We start from the raw sequence: 26,525 nt of genomic DNA, 5'->3' as shown, positions 1-26,525 counted from the left end.
AAAGGGGACTTTTCAAATAACAGGGCTTCCCGTTCTTTAAATGTTGTTCGGTTTTGCTTCTTAATATGAATATACTTATTCTCGTACCTATCTTTCGTCAACATAAACTTACTTAACAAAGAAATGTTATTAATATTAACATATATTTTCCCATATACTGTAACCTACCTTTCCTATTTAGGAACTTGCTCGCCTACCGTTATCGCTATTTACTTGGTCTGTACCACAAACTAAAATTATAACGTACTTTGCTACCGTTGTATGAGAGTCACTGTTTACACAACAAACAAACAAATATTACGATCTTAAGAAATTTTGCCCATGGCATCAGTTAATTGTTTCATAGTTAGTTGATATTATCATTATTACGATATATGACTATACTGTATATCTGTATAGATTGAAGATAAGATGATTCAGTTCCATTGCGTATTAAATCAGTGTTTGACTACTTTATCCCCCAACAAACCTCCTGTGGATTTCAGAGTTGTCCACGAACCCCCAACTTTTCGAGACACGATCTGATTCATTATTATACTATGATACGCATCATAGTGCTTCGTAAAAGATCAAGTTAAAGTTCAGCTCTCTATCTTCACGACGTACTGCCATGCGTACACCAACTTCACCAAAGTCATGCGGCCTGTTTCTGTTTCATAATTCAGTTATTTATCACACTACTATTGCAATATATGCGTATAGTATGAGAAAAGAGTTTGTCGATAGGTACGATTTTTGTACATTTACTAAATTATATGATATATCAGATTTTAGTTCAACAAAAAGTAATCTAGTTTTGACTTTCAGAGATATCTCACGAACCCCCTGGGATGGACTCAAGCACCCCAGTTAGGGAACCCCTGTATTAAATCATCTGGTTTAAAAAAGATGGATAACGAAGCTGCTTTTTTTTCTCACTGTGAAAGGAGGAACATATTCTAGATGCGTCCCGATGATTTTTTAGGGCAGCTTTAAATGGCCATCAAGATAAACAAAAATTCCCTAATATATTGGCCTTTTCTAAAACAGATAGGCTAACAAAATATAATTCCGGAGCTAACAGCACCGATTAGTTTCATTCTGGTCATCTAAACGGCATATGTTACAGACTTGATACACCCAAGCAGCAAAAGCCACACACAAAGATGTCGTGTAAGGAAGGTAAATGTTACAGCCAGTCTGCATATGTGATAAAATCTACAAATAACTAGAAAAACTGTTTACAAATACGTTTCATTGTAGTGCGCGGTGAAGGTGAAATTTAGTTAGTTGTAATTGATATTTAAAGGAGGGGTCTTTGTTACAGCAACCCTTTTGAAGTTATTTCGGTCACGGATAAGCCAGTTCGGCGCTTGGTCCTTTAACGCACAGTAGACCAATGGTAGGCTATATTTATGAACAGAATTCTAGCTAGTATGCGCCTGCAATAAAAGCGAAGAAGTTATGACTAAAACCATCACAGATTAATCGGACAACCAAGCTCATTAGCGGTTGTCATTAACAACATATATGCATGTTCCGGACGTCACAAAGAATACCCAGTCCTGGACACTGATTGGTCAACTTGAACACCATGTTAACGTTACTGTATCCTCGTCATAGAAATTGAACTGAGGAAGAATGCTGACACAGTTTATCGCCGTTTGTTTAAGCAGTGAAGCCTTGAAAAAAGTGAGGGCGCTTTGAAGTGTTCGGAAAGAAGCCAGATAATTTGTAAGTCTTTCACATATGCATTGTGCATTCGACTTTGTAACTGAATTTTATTTTACCCATTTTTTGAAAGAGTAGGTGTATTTTGAACAACAGAGACATGTTATGGCGACCAGAATAGAATGTATTATACTCCTGATTTAAGAACCAACTTTGACACCTTTTTTTGATCTCCTCTAATGACTCGAGTAAGTACAGTAGAGTGTCTGTGCAACTTTTAATGTCTGAAAAGTGTTAATTTCGGTATCTGAGAGACATATGGCAAAAATTGTTCTTGCTTGTATTATTTTAGTGATCCACTCAAATAGTGTCATAGTTGTCCTGAAAAATGCCGTGAACAAGCATTTCTCCGTCCTCCCCACTCCCTTTCCACACACAGTACGCTATTCTGGCATGTGGATATACCGTTAGAGATCCAGTCTTAATGTTAATGAGGTGTAAACATTTTTGTCATTAGGCTCTAGTCATATCGCATCCGAAAGGACAGCCGTGGCCGGTCTAGGGCCTAGGCTAACTATATCCAGGGTCCAGTGAATAACAATACAGCAACTGAGCAGACGACACTAGAAAAGTAATTATATTCCTATGTTATTGCTTCTACTATCGCTTCCTAAGAATAACCTATGAAACTATGAAATACCACATATTTGTCACCCAAATGCGGCACAACGATATCACCATTTTGAATGAATTATGTCAACTTTATCACTTTAGTTATGTCAAAGACGTAGTTTTGGTATTACGCGCCGGTACTGTCTTCCCGTACAAGCAAAGCGCCACCAGTTGGGTGGGTGGCTTTAGTATATGTCGCATGACGTCATTCTCCCTACTTCAATTTCTATATGATCCTTGCCTAGTTAGCGAAATTGTACGAAATATACGGTGATTTACACGGAAGGCCTAATGTCAGATTAATCTAACAAATACAATGTAGAATTAGTCTATCATTGAACAAATGAAACACATTCCAGTGTATTAAAATATCCTTAGTCGATTTCCTGACCCTGGTTCATCATCATCCAAAACAAGTAATATACGCCATATAGGCCTACTTACAAAGCAGCTAGCTGTGGAAACTAACTATGACTGTGTAATATATACTACCAAGCCACTACGGGCTACCACTCTGCCTATATATATAATCACTCTGTAGTGATTACAATGGTAAAATGGACCTGTCAGCTACAGTATTTCTAACAATCCAGTGTTACCATCCTCCACTTTATAGGAAAACACAAATATAACCTAATATGTCACAATTGTCAACAACAATGACACCAATAATGTTGAAACCAGACAAGCACTTTGAGGATCAGCAATTAGTAGAATAAAACATTACATAATTATAATTAAGAGCGGAGCAACGATTGAGGAGTACGCAAAAATGAGTGATATCCCTAGATTTGGTCTCTGCAAATGCAACCTGTATACGAAATATAAGCATTTCTTTTGTACCTGCAGAGGTACTGTACACCTCAGTACACCTGAGCCAATACAGCATGACAAGTTGTCTACGTGGGGGGGGGGGGGGGAGCAAGGAAGGGACTGATTGAAATTATTAACATATTCACTTGTAACGGCGATACACATCTGAATATTGATTTAAAACTCAAATGTTTTTCACATTTTGTTTAATCGTGAAATTAAACTCACTTATATCACACAATTCACGGTATTTATTTAGCCTTCAAGAACCATATCAATCGATATTTACATAACAAACAAACACTTTACAATATCACTGATCAGCTGATATTGTTATCTGTTAATACTTTGATCCTGTACAATGCTATATTCGCGTCTTCTATACTTCTACGCAGCAAAAACGAAACATTGATAATGACGGGGGGCTTTGTGTAACACCAATGACCTCTCTCCGTGACAGCTGCCTAATTATACCAGCGTGCACCCTTTGTGACGTCTGCCCAATTAATACAAGGGAACCCTTTTTGTGACATCTACTATTAATACCAGCTTCAGGGGTATACCAGGGAGCTCTATTTGTGACAGCTCATATTAATACTAAGGGGCTCTGTTTGTGACAGCTCCATAAGGGACTTCTCTCTGTGACAGCTGGCTACTAATACCATGTAGCCCTCTCTGTGACCGCTCCCTAATAATACAAAGGAGCACTCTCTCTCCTTCTGTGACAGCTGTATATAATATACGCATGATGTAATGTTCCACATGTACCTAAGTATTTGCTCAAATATCAATCATACTAAATACTGCTAGTAATACTGTTCAGAAGATAACAGGCTACATATTTCATTACAAAGAATACACTTTGATCATTCACATCTCTCAACATTTCCTGATATGTATTACCATACCATACCATGTATTAACATACGATTCTTTTTCAATTTGAATTAGTAATGTGAGATGACCAGGAATGATGATGATGTGTTACTATATCGGTGACATCACTAATACGTCATCAACAACATATTTTAATGAATGCGTTACCATGCAATGTGTGAAATTATACTTTCTTAATTGGTGTACTTTTTTGGCCCTTTTAGTTCAATTATACAGTTTTATTTTGATAGAAGAACTGCCAAATGACTGTTTCGATCACCCCATTGTAAATTATCGGTTACCGACCATGTATTGGTATTAATGATAACTGATGTTAAATTCTGTTAATGGGGTAACCTAAATGATTAGACAATTTCCTCCAACATATATGGCTTGTTGTTCCAGGTTCAATTCAATCATTCGAAGCATTTAACATTTATTTAAAGTCTTGGAAGACTAGCTAATTATTCTTAACGGAAGCATCTGAAATTCCAAACATTAACACTACATGTGTTTATGTTGAAGTACATATGTTTAATATTCTCAAAACATCATCAGTTTGATTAGAGTTTTAACTCAATTTGGCACATGCAGAGATTATGCTGATTGAATTAAATATATGACATCCTTTGCAATTATCCTCAATACACCACTGTATATTCTAGTGTTTACACGGGTCCAAAAATCGGGAACCGGGTACCCGAGGGGCGTTACCCGTCGGGTATCCGGGTACCCGGACAAAATTTGTTTTCCCTCGTGTATCACGATTTTCAAGAAATTACATATTGGATGCTGTAATAAATGCATTATATTCTCTACTGACAATGTTTTCATGTTCAAATACGTAGGTGTACCATAAGGTATAAAACCTCCCTCAATAGTTTTTTATTTGTTTCTGTTTCTTTCATTAACTTGTTAATAAATTAATTATTTAATTATAATTAGCATTACTACTAACATCGCACTGCCGCCGCTGCTTATGCTAGCTCGTGCACGTCTTTTGGATCAAACCATATAAACTTCCAATTGTTTAGCTCTTAAACAGTTTTTAATACTACTAGTATCTATTATGCACTGCACTGCACATCGCACTGCCGCCGCTGCTTATGCTAGCTCGTGCACGTCTTTTGGATCAAACCATATAAACATCCAATTGTTTAGCGCTTAAACAGTTTTTAATACTACTAGTATCTATTATGCAGGCCAAGAGTTCGCATTAGCCGCGAGATTTTGCGATTCGCGCAATTTGATCGCATTTGGAATAAACGATTAGTAAAAAGCCACTTGCGATTACTATTTTTAGTTATCCCGTCTATAATTCATAAACATCGCGTAAAATTCCTTGTCAGCCTTTCCTTCTTTGAAATAAACGAATGAATAAATATTAATTTCTTCCACATGGTAGCCTAACACCACACTAAGTCAATGAGAAATCTAGCTAAGCCTAACCATCTGTTTATTTGCTGGAGTTGTGACGCAGTTATAAGACGTCCATGGAATACTTTCGTTATTGCTGTTACGTTCGACCACATGGTTGCCTAATACCACATTAAGTCAATGGGGGTAGTCTAGCCTAGCCATCTGTTTATTAGCTGAAATTGTGACGCAGTTATAAGATATCTATGGAAAGCTTTCGTTATTGCTGTTATCTTCGAACACATGGTAGCCTAACAACACACTAAGTCAATGGTAAATCAGCCTAACCATCGGTTTGCAATTTTTTTTTAAACAATCACGCTGCGTATGATTCGGGTAATAAATTAGGAACCGGGTAGTATTGCGTCGAGCGGGCCCCTTCGTTATTGCTGTTATCTTCGACCACATTGTAGCCTAACACCACACTAAGTCAATGGGAAATCTGCCTAACCGTCCGTTTGACAATTTTTTTTTTTTAAATCACACTTTGCTTGGGATTCGGGTAATAAATTAGGAACCGGGTAGTATCGCGTCGGGCGGGTACCCGGATAACCCGTGCAAACACTAGTATATTCATTAGCTAGGAAAAGCATCCTTCTTCTTTAAACCTAAATGTTTATGATTTAAAGTGGCTGAAATAATAAGTTTTCAATGACAGTCAATGGAAAACAAAACTATTATGAAAAAGTAAACGGTTCCTAATTTAGGTGTACAGTAGGTAAAAAAATGTAAAAGGCTGTTTATTTATTAGCTAACTTACATTATTTTTAGATGCAATCTCCAGCAATTGTGTCGTCGATCTTTGAAGCAGAGCGCTGTCGCCTCTCTGTATCTCAACGGTACGCGAGCAGAGCTCTTTCACCGAATCCATGATGTCATTGACGTCACCAGTTTGTTCCAGGATACAGAGGATGGCAAACTTATCCCCGTCTGGTAAGCTCTTCAAATGGTTGATGAGTTTCTTTCCAGCATTGGGATTCAGACCACAGGCGAATCTAAACAGGTACTGAAGATCAAATGGATCTAAGAACCTGAACATATCAGAGAGATCGTGTGCGTTCTTTACAAGAGTGACAAGGTGGTGGGCTGCATACCATTCACAGAATAGTTTATGATAAAAACGGACCATCGTTGTAAACAACACATTGTCTCCAGTAGAATCATCGTTCACTTCATCTTCTTCAACCAAAATGCCAATTGAAATATACTGGTCATATAATTCTTGCCCGACTCTTTGACGAAATCTAGTCTTAATCCATGACAATTGTTGGTTTTCCTTGTTTAATCCTTCGAAAGCTATTTTGTCTAGCTCATGATGTTCCATTTCATGAAGATATAACTTGTTGCTTCTATTGTCGCCATATTTCTGTTTCAGATGGTCGTAAAAACATCTAATCATTTGTTTGAAGAACTGTGTGACAGACTTGAACTTCATGAGGTCTCTCTGATCATGAGCCATGTGGGCAAACATCACGAATATGAGAGGCACCTGGCAAAGATCAGCAAGGATGGAGTTTTCATTGAGCCGTTGTTTTATTTCTTCCACTGCCTCATCGTTGTTACTAACTACAGCCTTACGAATATACTCATTCCTAGCTTTGTCATCGAACCCTGTTAGTTTGGCCCCCTTAGTTTCTTTTCTAAGACATTCTGGAAGATATCTTGTCGTTAAACTGACATCAAAGTCTGCAAACAGTTCCATCTTGATAATCCTGTGTACATCGTCATTATCATTGCTGTCCCTGCCAGGATACTCGTCATATCCATCCAAAATAATGTGGACGAACGAGCAACTGTGAATGATCTTTTCAATATCATGTTTGCTAAGACGGGGTTCATGGAAGAGAAGAAATGACTTAATCGCTCTATAGAGAGACTTTACACTTCCAAGTTGTCTTAACCGAAGAAGAATTAGTATTTCTACATTGTTCATCGGGGAATCCGATACGCCATTGCACCAATCGTAGGCCAGCTGAAGGGTTAACGTTGACTTACCATACCCGGGCTCTCCTTGTATAATGCGTCTCTTGGAATTAAACCGAAAGTCAGTATAAATACTTTTGTAAGATTCCAAACGCTCCCATGATCCTCTGGTGCCTGGCGTTAGCTCTGGTGCCAGACAAACTTCAACGCCCCCTTCTACAAAGACCTTGTCCACACAAAAAAGTCTATCTTTTATATATGGTAGGGGTTGAATCGCATCATATTGGCCTTTATATGTCCTTTTGAGACCTTCTATCAGAAATTGTTTCTTCTCTAAACAAAAAACAGAAACAATATGTGTAAATGTTCCATGTAAGACTAAATTTGACGAACAATAAATTGGTGACACACATGAGAACACGTAAATCTTAATTGTTTATTCGTTACTGATAATACAGTTTTGTTACTGTTCTATTTGTTATTAAGACGACAGAGCGAGGGGGGGGGGCTACATGTTTTACCAAAAGGAAGTAAAGATGCACAAATGACAAAGTCAAAGATTAAGGCATCTACCTTGAAGATCAGGAGTCAACTCCATTGTCACGTGATTTACTTCAGACAGTCTTCGAAGCGTGAAGGGGTCATGTCAGAACAGCTCCTGCCCATCGTTTCCGTGAATCAGTTTTTCTTTCTTAAAAATATGAGAAAAATAGGGAATCTAAATAATTACATTATTCTGTTAACTTTCAAAATGTATACTACATTGTGTTGTTGTTGCATATGGATGGTTCAATGTTTTATTAATAACCAGACAGCAAACCTGCAGTGTGGTTTCAATGATGCTACATCAATAATCTTATATGAATGTGACACACTAACCATGATGAACAGCATACCTCAATATAAGCAAAAAGCATTGAGATCATCTAACAACACAATATTCACATTGGCACCTGAAGACCGAGATGAAAACTTTTCTTGTATTCAACATAGAGATTGATCGCTACCAAAGACAACTGGCTTCTTCCACTCTATGTGGTACACCTTCTGTACAAGCCGTACATTAAACATGCGTCAGTCAAATGTTAAGCCCCCTCCCAGGTCCCCAAGATTTTGCGTCTGATTTGCCTCTAAAACATCAAACCAGGCAATAGTTAATTTTCGTAAACAGCGCCTGGTCATTTCCCCAATGTTACTACTGTACATGTCCAAACCTAAAGTTTTTATTTGGCACTGAATCTTGACAATTGCAAAAATGTGCCGGAAAAGTTAACAATGGTACAGTAGCAAAGGTACAGTAACATATAGATTATTCAAATTGATATCGGCCATTCCAACACATTAAGCACATGTACAAACAGTACAACGTTTCATTACACACCTTTGTGCACAGGCATGTATGCAGCAACGTACAGTAAGTTACCGACACACTTAAGTCAATGGAGATTTGGTCAAAACTTCTTGATTCATATCTACGGATGCCCTTTAGCTAATTTCCAATTGCCAACAGCATCTCCTATTAATGAGGCGTAACACACATGTAATATCATAGGCTGCACTGTGGGAGATACTGCACAATACATTATAAAACAAGGTTTCCACAAGTTGACCACTGGTGACATTTGAACTCCGCAAAAAACAAAGGATTGTTGAACTAACTACATACTTTATAAGAGGTTGGTCCCAGCTTCCCTTCTTGAAATATCGTGTTTACGATGTTCACAATTTGACCCATGGTGACCCCAACCTTTGACCTCCACAAAAATCCATAGATATCTTGAACTCAATGTGACACAACTACTTATAGTATGATGATCGTACGCTCGATGTGACAGATGCAGTTTACAGCAAGGAGGTAGGTAGTGAAGTATAATGTATTACAATACACACAGATTCATTGGTTTAATCTCGATGAACATTGTAATGGAGATTGATCATTAACCTACAAAATAATCTGAACATTTTTTGGCATGTATAGAAATATAATAATGTTTGAAAAGGGACGATTAAAAAAAATATGGTCGCTGTGTGCACCTTGAACACAAAAGAATAGATTACATATCGCAAATAGGAAATGTTGAGTTTTGCTATCTTTATATAAGTTACATAAGGCTTGCTACTAGATCTTAGAAACATTAGTGATTCACGGATTCATTAGACATAACAAACAATTAGCTTCTTAATGTTACTCTATTAACTCATATTACTATGAAAAAGTAATATTAAGGGTTAACATTAAGTTGATTGCTCCATATTTTCTAAACAGTTTTCACATCTCGCATCAAATTTGAAGCAGTGCGAGAGGGTCGCGCACAATCACCGGGAAGTTCCCGTGGCAAATTACGGCCTGCACAAAGCAATTTCAGTACCAGCAAAAATAACCTAAAATCCTCACAAATCTCCTACCACATGGTAGCCTTACTTCACACTAAGTCAACTGCATGGAAATCTAACCTTGCCATCTGTTTATTCGCTCTAGTTGTGCCGCAAATAAAAAATAACTAGAGCACCAATGGTGCAGAAGCTCATACCCTTTCGAGCTTAAAAATGTAGGGCCCACAAAACTTTATGGCCCACCAAATTTCAGGCCATTTTTCAGATTCCACCAATTTTGGGCCCATGAGGGATAACCCCCCCCCCTCCGTTAGCAGAATCCTGGCCACACCACTGGCTATAATTCCTATTTTCCCCCTTTAAATCCTATTTTACCCAATCTCTCTAACAATACCACTGACCTGTAGCCCTATTAAACTTTCTCCCCTCTACCTGAGCAGACCTGAAGCACTCCTTGCCAAAATTTTGGCTGGCTGCCTACATACCTCAGGCTCAAAGACTTCCAAGAATCGGCAAGTGCTGATTGGCTATAGGGCTCTCATGCTTACAGTTCAACATTTAATAACAACTCCCAGTCCTGCTTTAATTCCACTAACAGCCTCTGCAGAGCTTAACCACAAATGTAAACAAACACTGCAGAGACTGGGAGACAAATTAAAGGAGCTTTGGCAAAAGGTGAAGGCTCATATTTTTTTAAACAATGGGGATTAAATATGATGAATTAACTTTTGCCCAAAAATTATTAGGCATCACCTTATTCATACACAATCCAACAATCATCAGTTCAACTTTGAATATGATCCATCAAAATCTTGAGGAGATTGAGATATTTGAAAATATTACAAAGAATGACCCCCGATGACCCCCTAAATGACATTTGACCTCAATTTTCCGAACACCCCTCGTAACTCTCATCCCGAGGAACGTTGTGACCAAGTTTCATTACAACTGGCCATACACTGTACGAACAGGAGCAATTTGAAAATATAGGGCCGCGGCCCGGGCCACAAAAGACCCCTAGTTGATCTTTGATCTCAAATTCATGAACACCCTGAAGGTAAAACTTCCATAGTACTATCGTGACAAACCCTCAACTTTGTACTGTACCATGGAATCTGTAGGAGAAGAAGCATTTTGCGTATTTCCACAAAATGGCCCATTACCGTTACGGCCCACAGGTGACCTTTGACCCCAAATTTCGGACCTCTGATGGCCCTATTATAACAGGGTCTTAGCCAGAAATTTCAAATAGGGTGTCTCATCTGTTACTGAGTGCTCAGGAGACTGTCCATCTGGCGCCGAAGACGCCTGCGCGAGCGCGAAGCCTATAACGGGTGGGGTCCAGGGGCCCGCCTTAGGGCCCCTGGAAGCCCAGCCCCTATCAATGGTTTATTTGACACAATTGGGGTTAAAAGTATGCTTAGAAAGCTGTGAAAACACCTAAGCCATCATGATTTTTTGGGGGAATTCAAACATAAAAAGTGCTATAAAACACTAGGTGCAAGAGTGCACCATGAAAACAGCTTATAGTAATTGATATACGTAGCCTACTGTGTATCTAATAAGTATATGCCTTTATTCTGTTAATGTCATCCATACAGGGATGAGCCTGGGGTAAAAAAAAATCACTGAACTTTGTTGGTGATACTATACTAACGCCGTTGGCGTCAGTCAGCTTGCAGCGCGACACAGTTATAGGTGGGGTCCATGGGCATGCCTTAGGGCCTGTGGTAGGGTCCATGGGCAATGCCCCGGTTGGGGTACAGGGGTCCAAGCCCCCAGAAGCTCTGAGAAATTCAAGGTTTAAAGACAACATTTTGGTGCCTATTTTATAAAGATTTTTAAATTGATTAAAACACTCAAAAGCAAAGTTTCACGCAAAAATATGCACACTGAAGCCACATGCCTAGCCTGTCGTTTTCACCCTACTTGATTCTTTCAATCATGGCGACCCATACTTAGATGTTACTGTTCATAAAATGTACACAATGGTCTGTTTTAATCTGGAATAATATTCAGCAGCTACAGCACTACACTTCTCCTCAATTGTCACTTCTCTAATGATACTAAAAATTTTGAAAATCATGGGAAATGAAAATATCGTTGCAATAATGTTGGGAACGTTATGAGCTCCAGTTTGCGTATGCTACAATGTGTTAGGATAATAGTTTTTGTCCCTCTGCAGGTTGGATATGCATCGCTTCGGTAATGAAAAACATGCGAATGACCGATCAAATGATACAGTAACGCTGTTGTTAGAAATTAACGGAAATTTAGAGATGTAAATTTCGGAGGTAGAAAAGAAATCAAGGAAATCCACGAAAAAAGCTCATGTCTTCATATATTACCATGGTAACAATCATACTCAACCCTTTTTCATTCCCCATTGAATGCGGTCACCAGGAGGAAATTCTGTGGCGACTATATCTATATTTTTTCCAAATTCTGGTGGCCCAGAATGAAAATGTGATCGCCACTTCGATATGCTAAATATTAGTACAAAAAAAAAGGCCTAGGCTCAACATCGAGTAGCACTACTGTCACGGTACTGACTACTAACGTTGAACTTTGAAGCTAGTAGATAGTACTGATGTCAGTGGCTCGTAGTACATTTTGATTTTAAAATAATAGGCTAATGTATATTATTTTCTAACAAAATGGGTACGGTGAAGAATATCTTACTTTATGTTTTCATGTTCAAATACGTAGGTGTACGATAAGGTATAAAACCTTCCTCAATAACTTCTATTTGCTTTTGTTTCTTTCATTAACTTGTTAGTACTGTACTTCATATAATTAACATTACTACTAGCTCACACTGCCGCCGCTGATTATGCTTGCTCTCCACGTCTATTGGATCAGACCATATAAATATCCAATTTAGATCTTAAACAGTTACTACTAGTACTACTATCTTATATGCAGGCCCAGGGTTCGCATTAGCCACTAGATTGCGCGATTCGCGCAATTTGATCGCATTTGGAATAAACGATTAGAAAAAGCCACTTGCGCTGATTATTGTTTTGTTATCCCGTCTATAACCCATAAACATCTCGTAAAATTCCTTGTCAACCTCTCCTTCTATGAAATAAACGACTGAATCAATCATTTCTTCCACATGGTAGCCTAACACCACGCTAAGTCAATGAGAAATCTAGCTAAGCCTAACCATCTGTTTCTTCGCTGAATTTGTGACGCAGTTATAAGATATCCATGGAATACTTTCATTATTGCTGTTACGTTAGACAACTTCGACCACATGGTTGCCTAACATCACACTAAGTCAATGGGGGTAGTCTAGCCTAGCCGTCTGTTTATTAGCTGAAATTGTGACGCAGTTATAAGATATCAATGGAATACTTTCGTTATTGCTGTTACGTTAGACAACTTCGACCACATGGTTGCCTAACATCACACTAAGTCAATGGGGGTAGTCTAGCCTAGCCGTCTGTTTATTAGCTGAAATTGTGACGCAGTTATAAGATATCAATGGAATACTTTCGTTATTGCTGTTATCTTCGACCACACTAACTTGGTCAATGGGAAATCTGCCTAACCATCGGTTTGCAAAAAAAAAATCACACTTTGCGTAGGATTCGGGTAATAAATTAGGAACCGGGTAGTACCGCGTCAGGCGGGTACCTTCGTTATTTTTGTAAAGTATTGGTGAAATTTTCAGTTGCAAAACCGATCGCCACAGTATTATAGGTCTGGCGACTATCGTTAATTTTTCCAGAAATTATCATCCCCAGCCGAGAATGGTCATCGCCAATGCGACCGTAATGAAAAAAGGGTTGATATTCATACTAACTGCGAAGCAAGATGGCTTGTGTTGCATACATCCTATTGTATTGCCTTGACAAATGATTTTTCGAACCCGTGCAATATCACATTAATATAAATTAATCGGAAATTTCGCCCCATTTTGAAACTAGACAGACTGCATGGTCGTTACTACGACGCAAAACTTTTCCCTCCTGCCTTTTCAGGTATATAAGGAAAACATCGCAGGAGCTGTCAATATTAGCTCACTCTTTCCACAGTACCATGATACACAACACCTAGCTTGGAAAGAATAAATACAAATACACGGGTGTGCGAAAATGATCACGCGACGAAACAATTTTTTTTAGCTAGCTAGGTGGTTGGCTATTGAGTGTAGGTTTTTAAATTGTGTTGTTGACTGGACTGTATTACGGCATGCCATACGTTTCAAAAATGTCCAAAACAATATAAGCATGTCCAAAATAATATAAGCATGTCCAAATTTATATAAACATGTCGAAACTAATATGAGTATGTCCAAAAATAATTCGAGCATGTCCAAAATAATATGAGAGTGTCGAAAGACTATATGAGCATGTCCAACATATTAAAAGAATGTCGAAAAATAATACAAGAGCGACAAATGTAACTGCCTAATTCAATTTTGTATTGAACATTTTGGCGTTTTAAGTTACGCCATATGTTGCAAAATATCAAAAAAAAAATATAAGCATGTCCAAACTTATATGAGCATGTCCAAATTTATAAAGACATGTCAAAACTATATGAGCATGTCCAAAATAATACGCGCATGTCCAAACACATATAAGTATGTCCAAATATAATTTGAGCACGCCCAAAATTATATGAGAGTGTCGAATAATAATATAAAAGTCTCGAGTGTAACTGCTAACTTCAACTTTGTTATGAACATTTTGGCGTTTGAAGTCACGCCAAATGTTTCAAATATCAAACTTTTATATTGGTATGTCGAAAAAAAATTAGCTTACAATACCTTCTTTGGAGGTAATTTGTATCAACCGACACAATGGTTATCATTATGACAATATATTATTGAAACATTCTTCTGTTTTTTGTGACGCAAATAATTCAAAATATGTAAAAACAAGACCATCACCTAACATTTTTCCTTTTCACATCCCTTCGTAATGTGAGTGGTTTCGCCCTGCCTAGAGGTGCTGAGATTATTCATATATTGTTGCGAAGGCAAAGAAGTTCACGTGCGAAAGTACGTACAACATGCACAAGCGCTAACAACGTACAGTAGTTATCACACATGCGTACGTTGACAGTGAAAATGACGTACTATACTGTGTTACTTTTTTAACGGAAAATTGTGACACTTAATTACGGTTACCAGGCGAAGTCGGCCACTAGCACAGAATTAAAAAAAATAAGCCTAGGTTAGGGGTATTCAACGTTTAATCTTCACTCTCACCTTTTAACTAAATTTCAAGATGGAAACGTGGGAAGAACTCGCCAACTACATATTATTGATTAAACCGCGTGGAATGTTGGACACAGTGGTTCTTCCTATTAAACTCACTGATAGTTACAGCACCTTGGGGCCAGGTTGATCACTCGCGCTACAAAACAACTCAACTAATATTTCCTCGAAAATAAAATCGTTCTTGATCAAAATATCATTAAAATATTAACACACACACTAATACGGTAATGGATGAACTGTATATCGTCTTAAGTTACGCTGGATATGGTGTTTTTGTTTTCAGCATACCAAAATAAAAAGTTTGATATTTGGAACATATGGCGTAAATTCAAACGCCTGACTGTTCATTACAAAGTTGAATCGAGCAGTTATGCTCGAGACTTTTGTATTATTTTTCGACACTTTTTTATATTTTGGACATGCTCATATAGTCTTTCGACACTCTTATATTATTTTGGACATGCTCTCATTATTTTTGGACATACTCATATTGGTTTCGACATGTTTATATAAATTTGGATATGCTTATATTTTTTTGGATATTTTGCAACAGATGGCGTGAATTCAGATGCCAAAATGTTCACTAAAAAGTTGAAGTTAGCAGTTACATTCGACATGTTCATATAATTTTTCGACACTCTCATATTAATTTGGGCATGATCATATTATTTTTGGACATACTTATATTAGTTTCGATATGTTTATATAAATTTGGACATGCTTATATTTTTTTTGGACATGCTTATATTTTTTTGGACATGCTTATATTATTTTGGACATGCTTATATAGTTTTGGACATTTTTGATACATTTGGCATTCCGTACTGTATTCCAAGCTGTTTTAACGAAAGGATCGACTGTCAGGTTTTTTTCAGTGATTATTTCAGTGCGGCGCCCGTTGACTGAGCAGTACATACAAATATCTAATAGTTACAGAGCCATTTATTGGCGTCTCAAAAGCCAACCCACTCAAATTCGGCCGTCTTTCATTTCGATCTAGCCGTCTCAAAGACGGCGAGACGCATTGCTAGCTAAGACCCTATACCCAATGGTCCTTGTGTCCAAGTTTCATGAAATGCCATCAAACACTGTGCGAGTGGGAGCAGTTTTACCAATTGTTGACGGATAGAGTGATAGAATGATAGAGTGATAGACGCAGCACTGTAACAATAGCTCACACCGGCATGCTGGTATGAGCTAAAAATATCCACGGAAACTGCAATCTTCGACCACATGTTAGCCTAACAACCACACTAAGTCAATGGGAAATGTAGCCTAACCATCGGTTTGCAAAAAAAAAAAAAAAATGCGTAGCTTACTTTTACAACTTTAAATTTGCTGGAAATCGGCATTTGTTTGGAAGTTACTGTTAGTGATATGTCTTATAGAGGGAATGTTATATTTTATATTGGAGTAGTTTCTAGTTCTTATTATTTCTTTACATCAATCTGGTAAATACATTTTAGAGTAATGTTAAACAAGGTACGATGGTACAATTTGATTTTCAGTTTGATTGGCATAAGCTTACATTTTCTAATTGAACCTGAATGGAGTTAAATAGGTAACGAATAGGTACATGTTTAACTTCAAGTTCGTAACATTTCTATTTGTTCATAAACGGTATAATACTGAAAATAAGTAAAAAATAATGTCGGAATGAAGGCAATATGTCATTAAAATTTACACTTTGGTAAAGATTGAAGATGGATGGTTTGTCTGAGATACTTTTTGAGATGTATATTTTGAGTAACTATTCTTAGCCCATTTCAAGCCATTAACAGGTGACATTCACGTCAAGGTGGTTAGGCCATTCGCTTAGCGCAGTGCTGACTAGGTAGGTAGATGTCATATTTCCGTATTTTGGAAATTGAAAAAAAAAAAAAAAAAATCTTTCCGAGAAACTCCAGAGGTAATTTGGTACGTGTATACAAAATGATACCTTAGAGCCTTGTATAACAACAAAGCAAAAGGAAACAGGGGAAAATCACAACAATAATTGTTTCTGTCAAACTTTATTGCCGATTTCGTATTGACGGGATATTTTCTCATTTTCAAATAATCGGAATCGGTACGATTATGAAAAAAATAATCGGTAATCGGTATTTTCTGTTATGCATAATCGGTTGAACAGTAACTTAATCTTATGTTAAACTGCCATTTTGTGAAACCTAAAGAGAAAAGTACTGTAAATGGTCTGATACTGACTTACGATTTGCCCTTCATGTCTTCATCTAGTCCTTGATTGTGTAGTTATGAGTTCATCTGCAGGTTTGTCCAGCTGTCAATTTGTTAAAATTCCCGTAAATAGCCTTGTGTAAAAAAAAAAAACTTGAACAATATAGACAGTTTCTTTCATTGTGTGCCGTTTGCAGGAGGTGCAATTCCATGTTCAGTACACTTGCCTAAAATCATCATAACGGTGATCATAGAAAAAACGAATTAAGTACAGAAACATTCCCAATACCAAATGTACGCATACTGTACAACGTATGTTCTCCTTCAAGGAATTTTTTGGCAGTCTATTGGGTATATATGTATGATTTTCTATCCTATGATTCAGGAGAAGGGAAATGTTAACGTTATGCCAACTTCATCTAATATATTTTGAACAGTGGAGACCGATGGGCGACTGTAACGTCATCGCGACACATCGTTTCAGGAGCTGCAGAGACACTATATCATTGGAAAGCTACATTATAGCGAGGAAAGGTAACATTTCTGAAAGTAAAATACTGCAATTGAGATGAAAAATTCCCCTCAGTGAAGTTAAAAGTTAGCAATCGTTTGAAGATTTAAAACATTCTAGAATTCCCTAACTAGGTTTTCTTCATAATATGTTGTTCTGAAATAACAAAGTTTTGGAATCACAGCCATACGCAAAGTCTGTGCACATTCCAGTGTACTGTATCAAGGCCAAGCTTAGAGTGAGATCTTTTGTGTGCACATCCATTCACACAGTCTGTTTACATTCCTGTGTATTGTCTCATGGCCAAGCTAAGAGTGAGATCTGATCGATTCTGACTAATGTGCCGCACTGACGTCACTTCACGACATAAGTCAGTGTTAGACTCAAATTTTTTGCAGGACTGGCCAACATTTCAACCACTCTATCACAGAAACTAACATTCATCACAGGACAAGGCTTAGGGTGATTGAAAGACAAACAAGAGCCCAAGGGGCACTACAGAGAATATATGGTTCCTTGCTTGTAAGGAATATTTACAAGGAAGCAGCACTGTTCTAACATTGTTATGTGGTCCGATGTACACACACAATATTATTGCCAAAATATATCACAAATCAACTGTTGGTCCTTTTGAGAACCTGTTGAGGACCAGGTGACTGATATGAGCAAGAGTTGGCTTTTTTTACAGAACTCACAGAATCATCCTAACTGTTCTTATTAAGCATTTTAACGAAACCAAACGAAACCTTGATCTCTAATAACTTTGCACACAAAGGTTGCAGAGGAGTTAACTTATGTACAATTTAGATCGGAATATGGCCACAAAAATTCAAATAGTCAACTTAAAAAAAACTAATACAGGTCAATGGAGGTCAACCTGAGGTCAAGGGTCGCCCAAATGCAGGTCGACTATTGGATTACAATAGCGTAACTTTCAACATCGATGGACATTTGGTTCTTCCTCTTACTATGGGCTATCCAACCACCAAGTTTGGTAATGATACATCATTTCTTTATTGAGATATCATGTACACAAGCGTCACATACACACACACACACACCATGTTAAATGCATACTGTAGGTTCCTTGCTTTGCAAAACGCAAGGAATCAAAACTGATATGACCGGAAGGACTGGATCCCATTTATCACTAACATGTTCCTTTAATGGATGTCATTTAAAAACAGGCATGGGCTTTCAGTATACTGTATATCTATCTGGTAATCAATATATAAGCAGGAAATCCCCCGTCAGCATCAGGGGAGAAAACTAACATTTGGAAAGAATAGATGACATACGTACAGTAGTAAGTGGAATAAATGTTGAGAAAAGGGAGAAAAGTCACATTAAGGGAGGAAAGATAACGCGTTCGGTTAAGGAAACTAACATACTGTACTTTATTTCAAGGGAGGCTCTGACCGCATATTTTGTTTGTATAGTAAGCTGAAGAAACTTGTGTCAGTAACGTATAAATGAATCTTAGCCTAGGAAATGTGACTTGGTACCTTATTTGTGTAACTGTCCTTTGATCGGAAAATATAAAGTGCTTGTGAAAAGCTTGATTGTGTGCATAGGACATGTGAACATGGGGTAATTTACATGCGTGATATTCAATGTGGTTATGAGAAGATCAATTGAGTTTCTGTTTTAAAGGTGTATGGTAATCATTGTGGGATGGAGCCATCCGCACCAACAAAGATTTTGAAGGTATGTCTCATCAATCATGTTTTTTTAAATTAATATATATCACTTCTATTACTGGTCATGATGGTAGTTTCTCATTGTCTTTTATGTACACATGAATTAATATTAACACATTGGATTTCAGGATAACACTGCTACTGTACCTGAACCAAATCACAGGAAAGAAGGTACAGTACAGTACAGTACTGTACCATTTTATGAAACTGTTACAACCGTACACAGAGAAGCAACCTTTGTTGCTGGTCGGAAGGAAACTGAGGAGGGTCCAAAACAGGCACAGGACAATACAGTCTCGAGTGCAGCAGTACTGGGAAGGGTTTGATACATGTTGGGGAGCGAATGCGAGACTCCTCAAGGCCTGTTCTGAACATGGACACAGAACAACAATTTAGACAGCCATAGTCAGCTGGACATATCTGGCATTTTTCAGAAACTTACTCCTCGTCTGTCCTCATGGGGAAAACAATTATCAAGCGTTTCCTTGTTAATGTGTTCCAGGTTTCTTTCCTCCTATGCCTTAAACACAAGGAACGCTAGTAAGAAAAAGAAACTCACCTTTTTATTTTCCACTCCAGCATTTGCTTAATGATAAGTATTGTGTACAAGAATCCCTATATTCTTGTACCATTGTTCAAGTGACTGGAAACTATTTTAATACTCACTTATATACAGAAAAAAATACTAAACCATCTAATCACAGCCTTCCACAAAATTCTTCCTATGCCATATATATTCTAATTACAGGGAAAACATCAACAATATGCAGGCCTACCAAGCTGATCTTGATAGAACTCAGACCAAACCACCTAGGCCTAATCTTTAATACTTTCAACAATGCATTCCATACCTACTTGCTTTTACTCTTTCCACAGCCTACATATGCCTTCCTCGGTTCCTCCCCTGAAAACAATACTTTCCTCCCTAAATCAGTTACTAGAGATTCTTTCATTTTCATTAGACAAAAAAATCTTCACACATTGCCCCCAAGTCCCTTGAAAATATGTTATCTTCTTTCACTAAAATCTCCCAAATCACATAAATATTTACTTCAGTTCTTTCACTACCTAAGTTAACTCTTTCCACTTAGCCTAGCCAATATGCCTTCTCTCTCTCCGCTCTTGGGAAATATTTGTTTCCTCCCCTGAAAACGTTGGTTTCCTCCCCTAAAACGTAAGATTTAGGGGCGGAAAGTAACGTTTTCTTAGGGGAGGAAACTGACACAGAAACAGGTTGGGAAATTAAGGGAAGGGCTAGTGCCATCAGTGATGGGGTCATTATCTGCAGAATAACTATTGAATTCAGCCCACTGCTACTACAACTTCATTAATTATGTCTTATTTTATGGTACTGGGCAATATCATCACTGCATTGCTATCACTGTATCAGTGTCAATTAACTTTTGTAAGTTACATTGTAACATACTAGTCTGCGCGAAATGTATGCATTGACGATACTACTGTACTAGTATAGTCAGTAAATATTGCGAAGTTCGGAACATGTGCAAAATGTGTACATCCTGCGGGTGAAAGTATAGGCTCTAAAAAAGTCATCGCAGTTTCTCTATGCTTGCGAGTATGAGACTAAACTCAATTCTGAAATCACACCAAACAAAGATTCCCTGATTAGTTTGTTACCTACTTGACTGGGATGCCTCTGTTGTCAATTTCAGAAGGAATGACATCTTGAGACGGCTAATCACAGTTCACGAATAACCACACCCATTCTTGCGTTATCTAAGTTGACGGCCATGTTTCGATTTGAAGTTAGCATACTTGTTAATTGGAAGCGATAGCTTTCCATAAAGGTACCACACCACAATTAGCGTATAGTGTTTATCCAGGGAGTTGTTATGGAATAACAACTCCCTGGTTTATCCGCTCGAAATAGTAACCATAGTCAGAAGAAAAGAACTACAATGACCTAAGGTAATGCTTGTTTTAGCACATTTTCAGTTGTCATCATTGTTTTTTTCTGCCTTTATGTGAAACAGCAAAAATTATTAATCAAAAGCCATGGGCGGCGATCATGGGGGTGACGGGGGGACACGTCCCCCAATATTTTAGGTGGGGGATATAGTATCTAATATCCCACCAATATTTGGTGGCATAGTTTTTGGGGTCTATAAATAGAAAATAATGCGTGAGATTATTTATCCAAATCATACAAGGCGGCGGCTAAAACCTTTATCCACAGGGGCGTATCCAGGATTTTCCAATAGGGGGGGCGTCAGGCATGAATGATCGCCGTCCTGGGGGATGGGTCTAAGGGGAGGGGTGGACAATTTTTGCTTTCGAAGAAGGGCTGAAATGCAAAATGGTGCCATATGCATGGGCGGCAATCCGTACTTCCGAGTGGGGGGGGGGTGGGGACATGACCTTGTTGACTATCTAAGCGTAGCGCCACCATGAGTTGGCGCGAAACGTACAAGAAAATTTTGGAATTAACAAACCCTCTAGATGGCCGGAGACGGCACTTCCCGAGGTTTCCAAGCGGCATATACCCAACTTTAAAATAGGGATGTCATGTCCGAAATATCTCATAATCAGGATCCAAAATACCTTTTTTTTTAATTTCGGGTGTTATTTTGGGAAAATTGCCCCTGTCAATCTTGTTTCAGGCGCAACGTTAGAATGTTCGAGAGCTCTTTTATATTATTCGATGAAGAAAATGGTCTCATGCAGGCTATTATAGGCCTATACACATGCAATACACAATTACACATAGTTACATTCCTAGGTACCGATTGCTAGGGCATCCAGGTGAAACGTGTATTAAGCATTACCTTGGTAACATGAGATTCTCAGCTGATCGAGGGAACATGTACGTGTGTAGGCCTACCATAGGGCCTATATGAATACTATGAGGGTGCATATATGTACTATATCAATACCGTGGGCGCAATAATACATTTTGTTGTTATAGGGCCAATGAAGCCTACAGTCAACTATTCTTGCTTTATAAAGACGCTTCATTTGAAAAGATCGTACTGCGTTTATGGTAGGCGAGAAATGAAGCTAAAAAAGAGCCGTACATTAACGATGATGCATAAATGTAGGCATGAAAATATTCTTATCCCTGGCATTTGGTGGGGGGGGGGGATATGGTGTATTACATCCCCTCCACCCATTTTCATGGGGGATATATCCCCCCTTCCCCCCCCCCAGGATCGCCGCCCATGGCCATATGTGATCCACTTTTCGACCTTAATAATAAGCAACATTTCCAGTAAATATGGACACAAAATGCACAATTTAGTATGGCTGGCATGTCACTTAGTGTTTATAGTGATAATACAAACACAATTATCATCTATGTTTCTAAAACTATTATGCCGCCGAACTTCGCCAGAACCTTTTTTTGGCAAACAAAAAATAAAGCATACGGGAGGGGGTGGGGGGGTTGAGCGATCACCGACATCTCACTTAAAGGTCGTCATCAATTTTTTTATTTTTTTTTGCTAAACTTCTTTTTTTTTGGTGACGGCCAATGGGGGGGGCGCGCGCCTGTTGCGCCCCCCTGGATACGCCCCTGATCCAACACATGCTGCATTAGGTAAAGGACACTTTGTGGTCGTTTCTGTGACCGTATAGCAAGTTGTCACTCATGATTATCATAATATCTGTACATCTCTTGTGTATGAGTGTAAGTACGTACAATCACACATATGATCCACATCGATATGGGTTCACTGTGTTTCCATTTGGCCTGTCCGTTTCCTGCAAGATTTCTAACCGCAGGTGCGTAGCCAAGGGGGGGGGGAGGGGCGAACGGGGCGCATATTTTTATGATATCGCTAGTAATTTCAAAGTAGAAAATGCAAAGATGCAACTTACAAGGCCTGGGAAGTGCCATTTCCAGCGATCTGGGAGGCATTTTGGCAAAAATTTTCTTTTACGCTTCGCGCCAACCCATAGTGGTGCTTCGCTTAGATAGTATGCCTTCACGATTCGCCCCTTCCTTGGCAAATTACTCGCGTCACAATTTGTTACTAAATATCACCAAAAAAACGTCACAGACTTTCACCGAAAGTAGTTTTTACTTTTTCAAAAAGAATTAGCTAGACGGACTGCATCCGTAATGAAATTTGGTTTGCCGATAAAAAAGGAAAATAGGGCTGTAGCAACCAGTTACTATATACACTTATATATCTACATATAGGCCTATATATATATATATATATATATATATATATATATATATACAAAATATCACGATTTGCGCTAACAATTTTGGGGATGAAAGTTGCTAAGCGCCTGCACCCAAGCAAATGTCTCCCCCCCCCCTTTCCCAATATTTGAAAGAAATCGCCACCCCTGTCAAAAGCTCTGCAAGAGCTCGCTTTCGGGAACACAATACAAGAGGAGAAATGAGTTTTTGTCTTCTCTTTTCGTACTATATCTCTTCCTCCCTCCCCTCCCCTTCCCCTATGGATGTCACCATCAGATATTTCTAGCCATCCGGTCCTTTCAGAAATAAGTACTTTCTCTCGTCGGTGAGTAGGCTACTTTGATCAAAGTAAAAATTTTATATCCTAATATTCAATAAACCACCAAAGCAGGTGTCCATTTGTTAACTGAAATGATTTGCCAGTAGGTTTACATAATCTATCCCTAGACCATCCAATTATAGGTGACATTATAACTAAGTATCCATTACTCAATTTGACCTGTCACTGGTTATCTGTATAAAGTGCCGAAATTGAAATATATCAGGACTTCTACTTTGGTTAGTCTAGAAGGCTGTTGTGTGTATTTTCTTACGTATTATTATAACAATTCAACAAAAAGAAGTACTGAAATGGTTATAAGAGTTGTAACTCAACCAAGTATTTTGTTCAGCCAAAATTCGAGCTTTAAGTTTGGGAGTCAGGACAAATTAACATGAGTGTCAATGACTTGGGAATCTCTATTATAGTATTGATCAGGTTAATCCTTGAATTGATCTCGTCCAATTTATCTAAACGTGGATCAATGAGACCAGTCCATCATGACTACCACGTACATGACTGGTGAACTCTCACATCCTCCTTATTTCTTCACTAAATCATTTGCACCCATGCTAAAGGCCTTGCTTTTAAGCCCTTCTTTGTCAGATTAAGAGATGGTACTCCCGATAGCATAGAGTAGCGTGGGTAAGCAGATAGGGAATACTGATCTCGCATTGAGATTTAGTAACGGTTAGGCTAGGAAGCCTTCAAATCAGTTTCAATAACTCAAATAAATGATTAACCAGAATGAAAACATTTCATGGTTCCTTGCTGCTGTTCATTAGTTCCATTCATAGGGAAATTTCTAACAAAGCCCTAATACAACAACAGTAATTTATGCTCACAAACTTTTGTTGCCAAAGTAATGCTAAGCCCTGATATCAATTGCAACACACCTCAGTGTGTGAAGACTATCTACCATTATCATCATACCAAGTTTGACGAAATTCCGACTAGTAATAGTAGCCAAGTAATTGCAATTTGGAGTATTTCACATTTGACCCCATGACCTCATTAATATTCATGAAATGAGCACCAACATCAACAGGGTTAATCTACTTACTATGGGCCACCCACTCACCAAGTATGGTAATGATTGGTCATTCCCTTGTTGAGTTATTGTGCATACAAACTTTTCATAACGAAATAATGCTAGCCCCCCCCCCCTTATAAACATGCATGATATCAATTGCAACACACATCAGTGTGTGGAGACTATCTACCAATATCATCATACCAAGTTTGACGAAATTCCAATAAATAGTAGCCAAGTTATTGCAACTTGGGAGTTTTTCACGTTTGACCCGTGACCTCATTAATATTTTTTAACTTTGACCTCGTATAACTTCGCACACGAAGGTCACATTGGGGTCAACCTATTGTCATTTATGATCAGAAGGCACCTTTGACATCTGAAAATAGCATCGAAACTGTAAAAATCCCCAAAACACGAAAAGGTCACCAGAGGTCAAATTGAGGTCAAGGGTCACCCAGATGCGGGTCGACAACTGGATTACATTGAAGCAACTCCCAACCTTAACGGACAGTTCGTTCTCAAGTTATCACAAAAATACTAGTTTTTTATCATTAAATGACCTTTGGTGACCTCGGATCACATGACCGTTAAGTTTCAAAATATTCCCCTATACCATTTGCAACTTGTCCCAAAATATCAACCGTGTCACACCTTGGAACTGAGAGTTATTGCATTAAATGTCTTAAAATTAACTTTGACCTCGTATAACTCCGCACACAAAGGTCACACGGGGGTCAACCCATTGACATTTATGATCAGAAGGTACCTTTGACATCTGAAAATAGCATCGAAACTGTAAAAATCCCCAAAACATGAAAAGGTCACCAGAGGTCAAATTGAGGTCAAGGGTCACCCAGATGTGGGTCGACAATTGGATTAAATTGAAGCAACTTCCAACCCTAACGGACAATTCGTTCTCAAGTTATCGCAAAAATACTAGTTTTTTTTATCTTTAATTGACCTTTGGTGACCTCGGATCACATGACCGTTAAGTTTCAAAATATTCCCCTATACCATTTGCAACTTGTCCCAAAATATCAACCGTGTCACATCTTGGAACTGGGAATTATTGCATTAAATGTCTGAAAATTTACTTTGACCTCATAAAACTTCACACACAAAGGTCACCTGGGGTAAACCTATTGACATTTTTGATTGGTGAGACGTGAATATAGCATCAAAACTGTAAAAATTCAAACATTTTTTTCTTTGCCCATTTTCTCACCGAAAATACTAGTTTTTTAACATTAATTGACCTTTGATGACCTCGGATCACATTACCATTTGCAACTTGTCCCAAAATATCAACCTTGTTACACCTTGGCCCTGGGAGTTATTGCATTAAATGTCTGAAATTAACTTTGACCTTGTATAACTTTACACACAAAGGTCACCCGGGTGTCAACCCATTGACATTTTTGATCGGAAGGTACCTTTGATATCCAAATCTAGCATCAAAACCAAACATTTTCTTTTTCGCCCGTTTTCTCCCAAACTAAGCACATTTTTTCTAATGTGACCTTTGACCTTTTGACCTTGGTTTCAAATGTAGTTTGATCTGCTGATTCCAAAAATCAACACGACAGTCTGTACAGCCATCCTAACTCCGACCGAAAACTTTGACCCCATATAAGTTCGCACACAAAGGTCACACGGGGGTCAACCTATCGATATTTATGATCGGAAGGTACCT

General features: G+C 38.2%; 2 protein-coding genes across 11 annotated transcripts in view; one reads left to right on the top strand and one right to left on the bottom strand.

Moving 5' to 3' along the window:
- LOC139970058 (uncharacterized) overlaps positions 1 to 21,056 on the bottom strand; it is a 354,811-nt gene extending 333,755 nt beyond the window's left edge. For all 3 annotated transcript variants that reach the window (XM_071975675.1, XM_071975674.1, XM_071975676.1), the window contains exons 1-4: positions 20,949 to 21,056; positions 17,130 to 17,229; positions 7,924 to 8,041; positions 6,188 to 7,683 (exon numbers count right to left, since the gene is read on the bottom strand). In XM_071975675.1, the coding sequence (XP_071831776.1) occupies positions 6,188 to 7,683; positions 7,924 to 7,948 (1,521 nt within the window). In that variant the 5' untranslated portion in view covers positions 7,949 to 8,041; positions 17,130 to 17,229; positions 20,949 to 21,056. The remainder of the gene's footprint in view (positions 1 to 6,187; positions 7,684 to 7,923; positions 8,042 to 17,129; positions 17,230 to 20,948) is intronic.
- LOC139970087 (uncharacterized) overlaps positions 1 to 26,525 on the top strand; it is an 853,056-nt gene that overhangs the window by 639,416 nt on the left and 187,115 nt on the right. The gene's annotated exons all lie outside the window — the stretch shown is intronic.

The sequence above is a fragment of the Apostichopus japonicus genome, chromosome 7, assembly GCF_037975245.1.
Source record: "Apostichopus japonicus isolate 1M-3 chromosome 7, ASM3797524v1, whole genome shotgun sequence".
NCBI classification, from domain to species: Eukaryota; Metazoa; Echinodermata; class Holothuroidea; order Aspidochirotida; family Stichopodidae; genus Apostichopus; species Apostichopus japonicus.
This window is presented reverse-complemented; position numbering and strand designations above follow the sequence as displayed.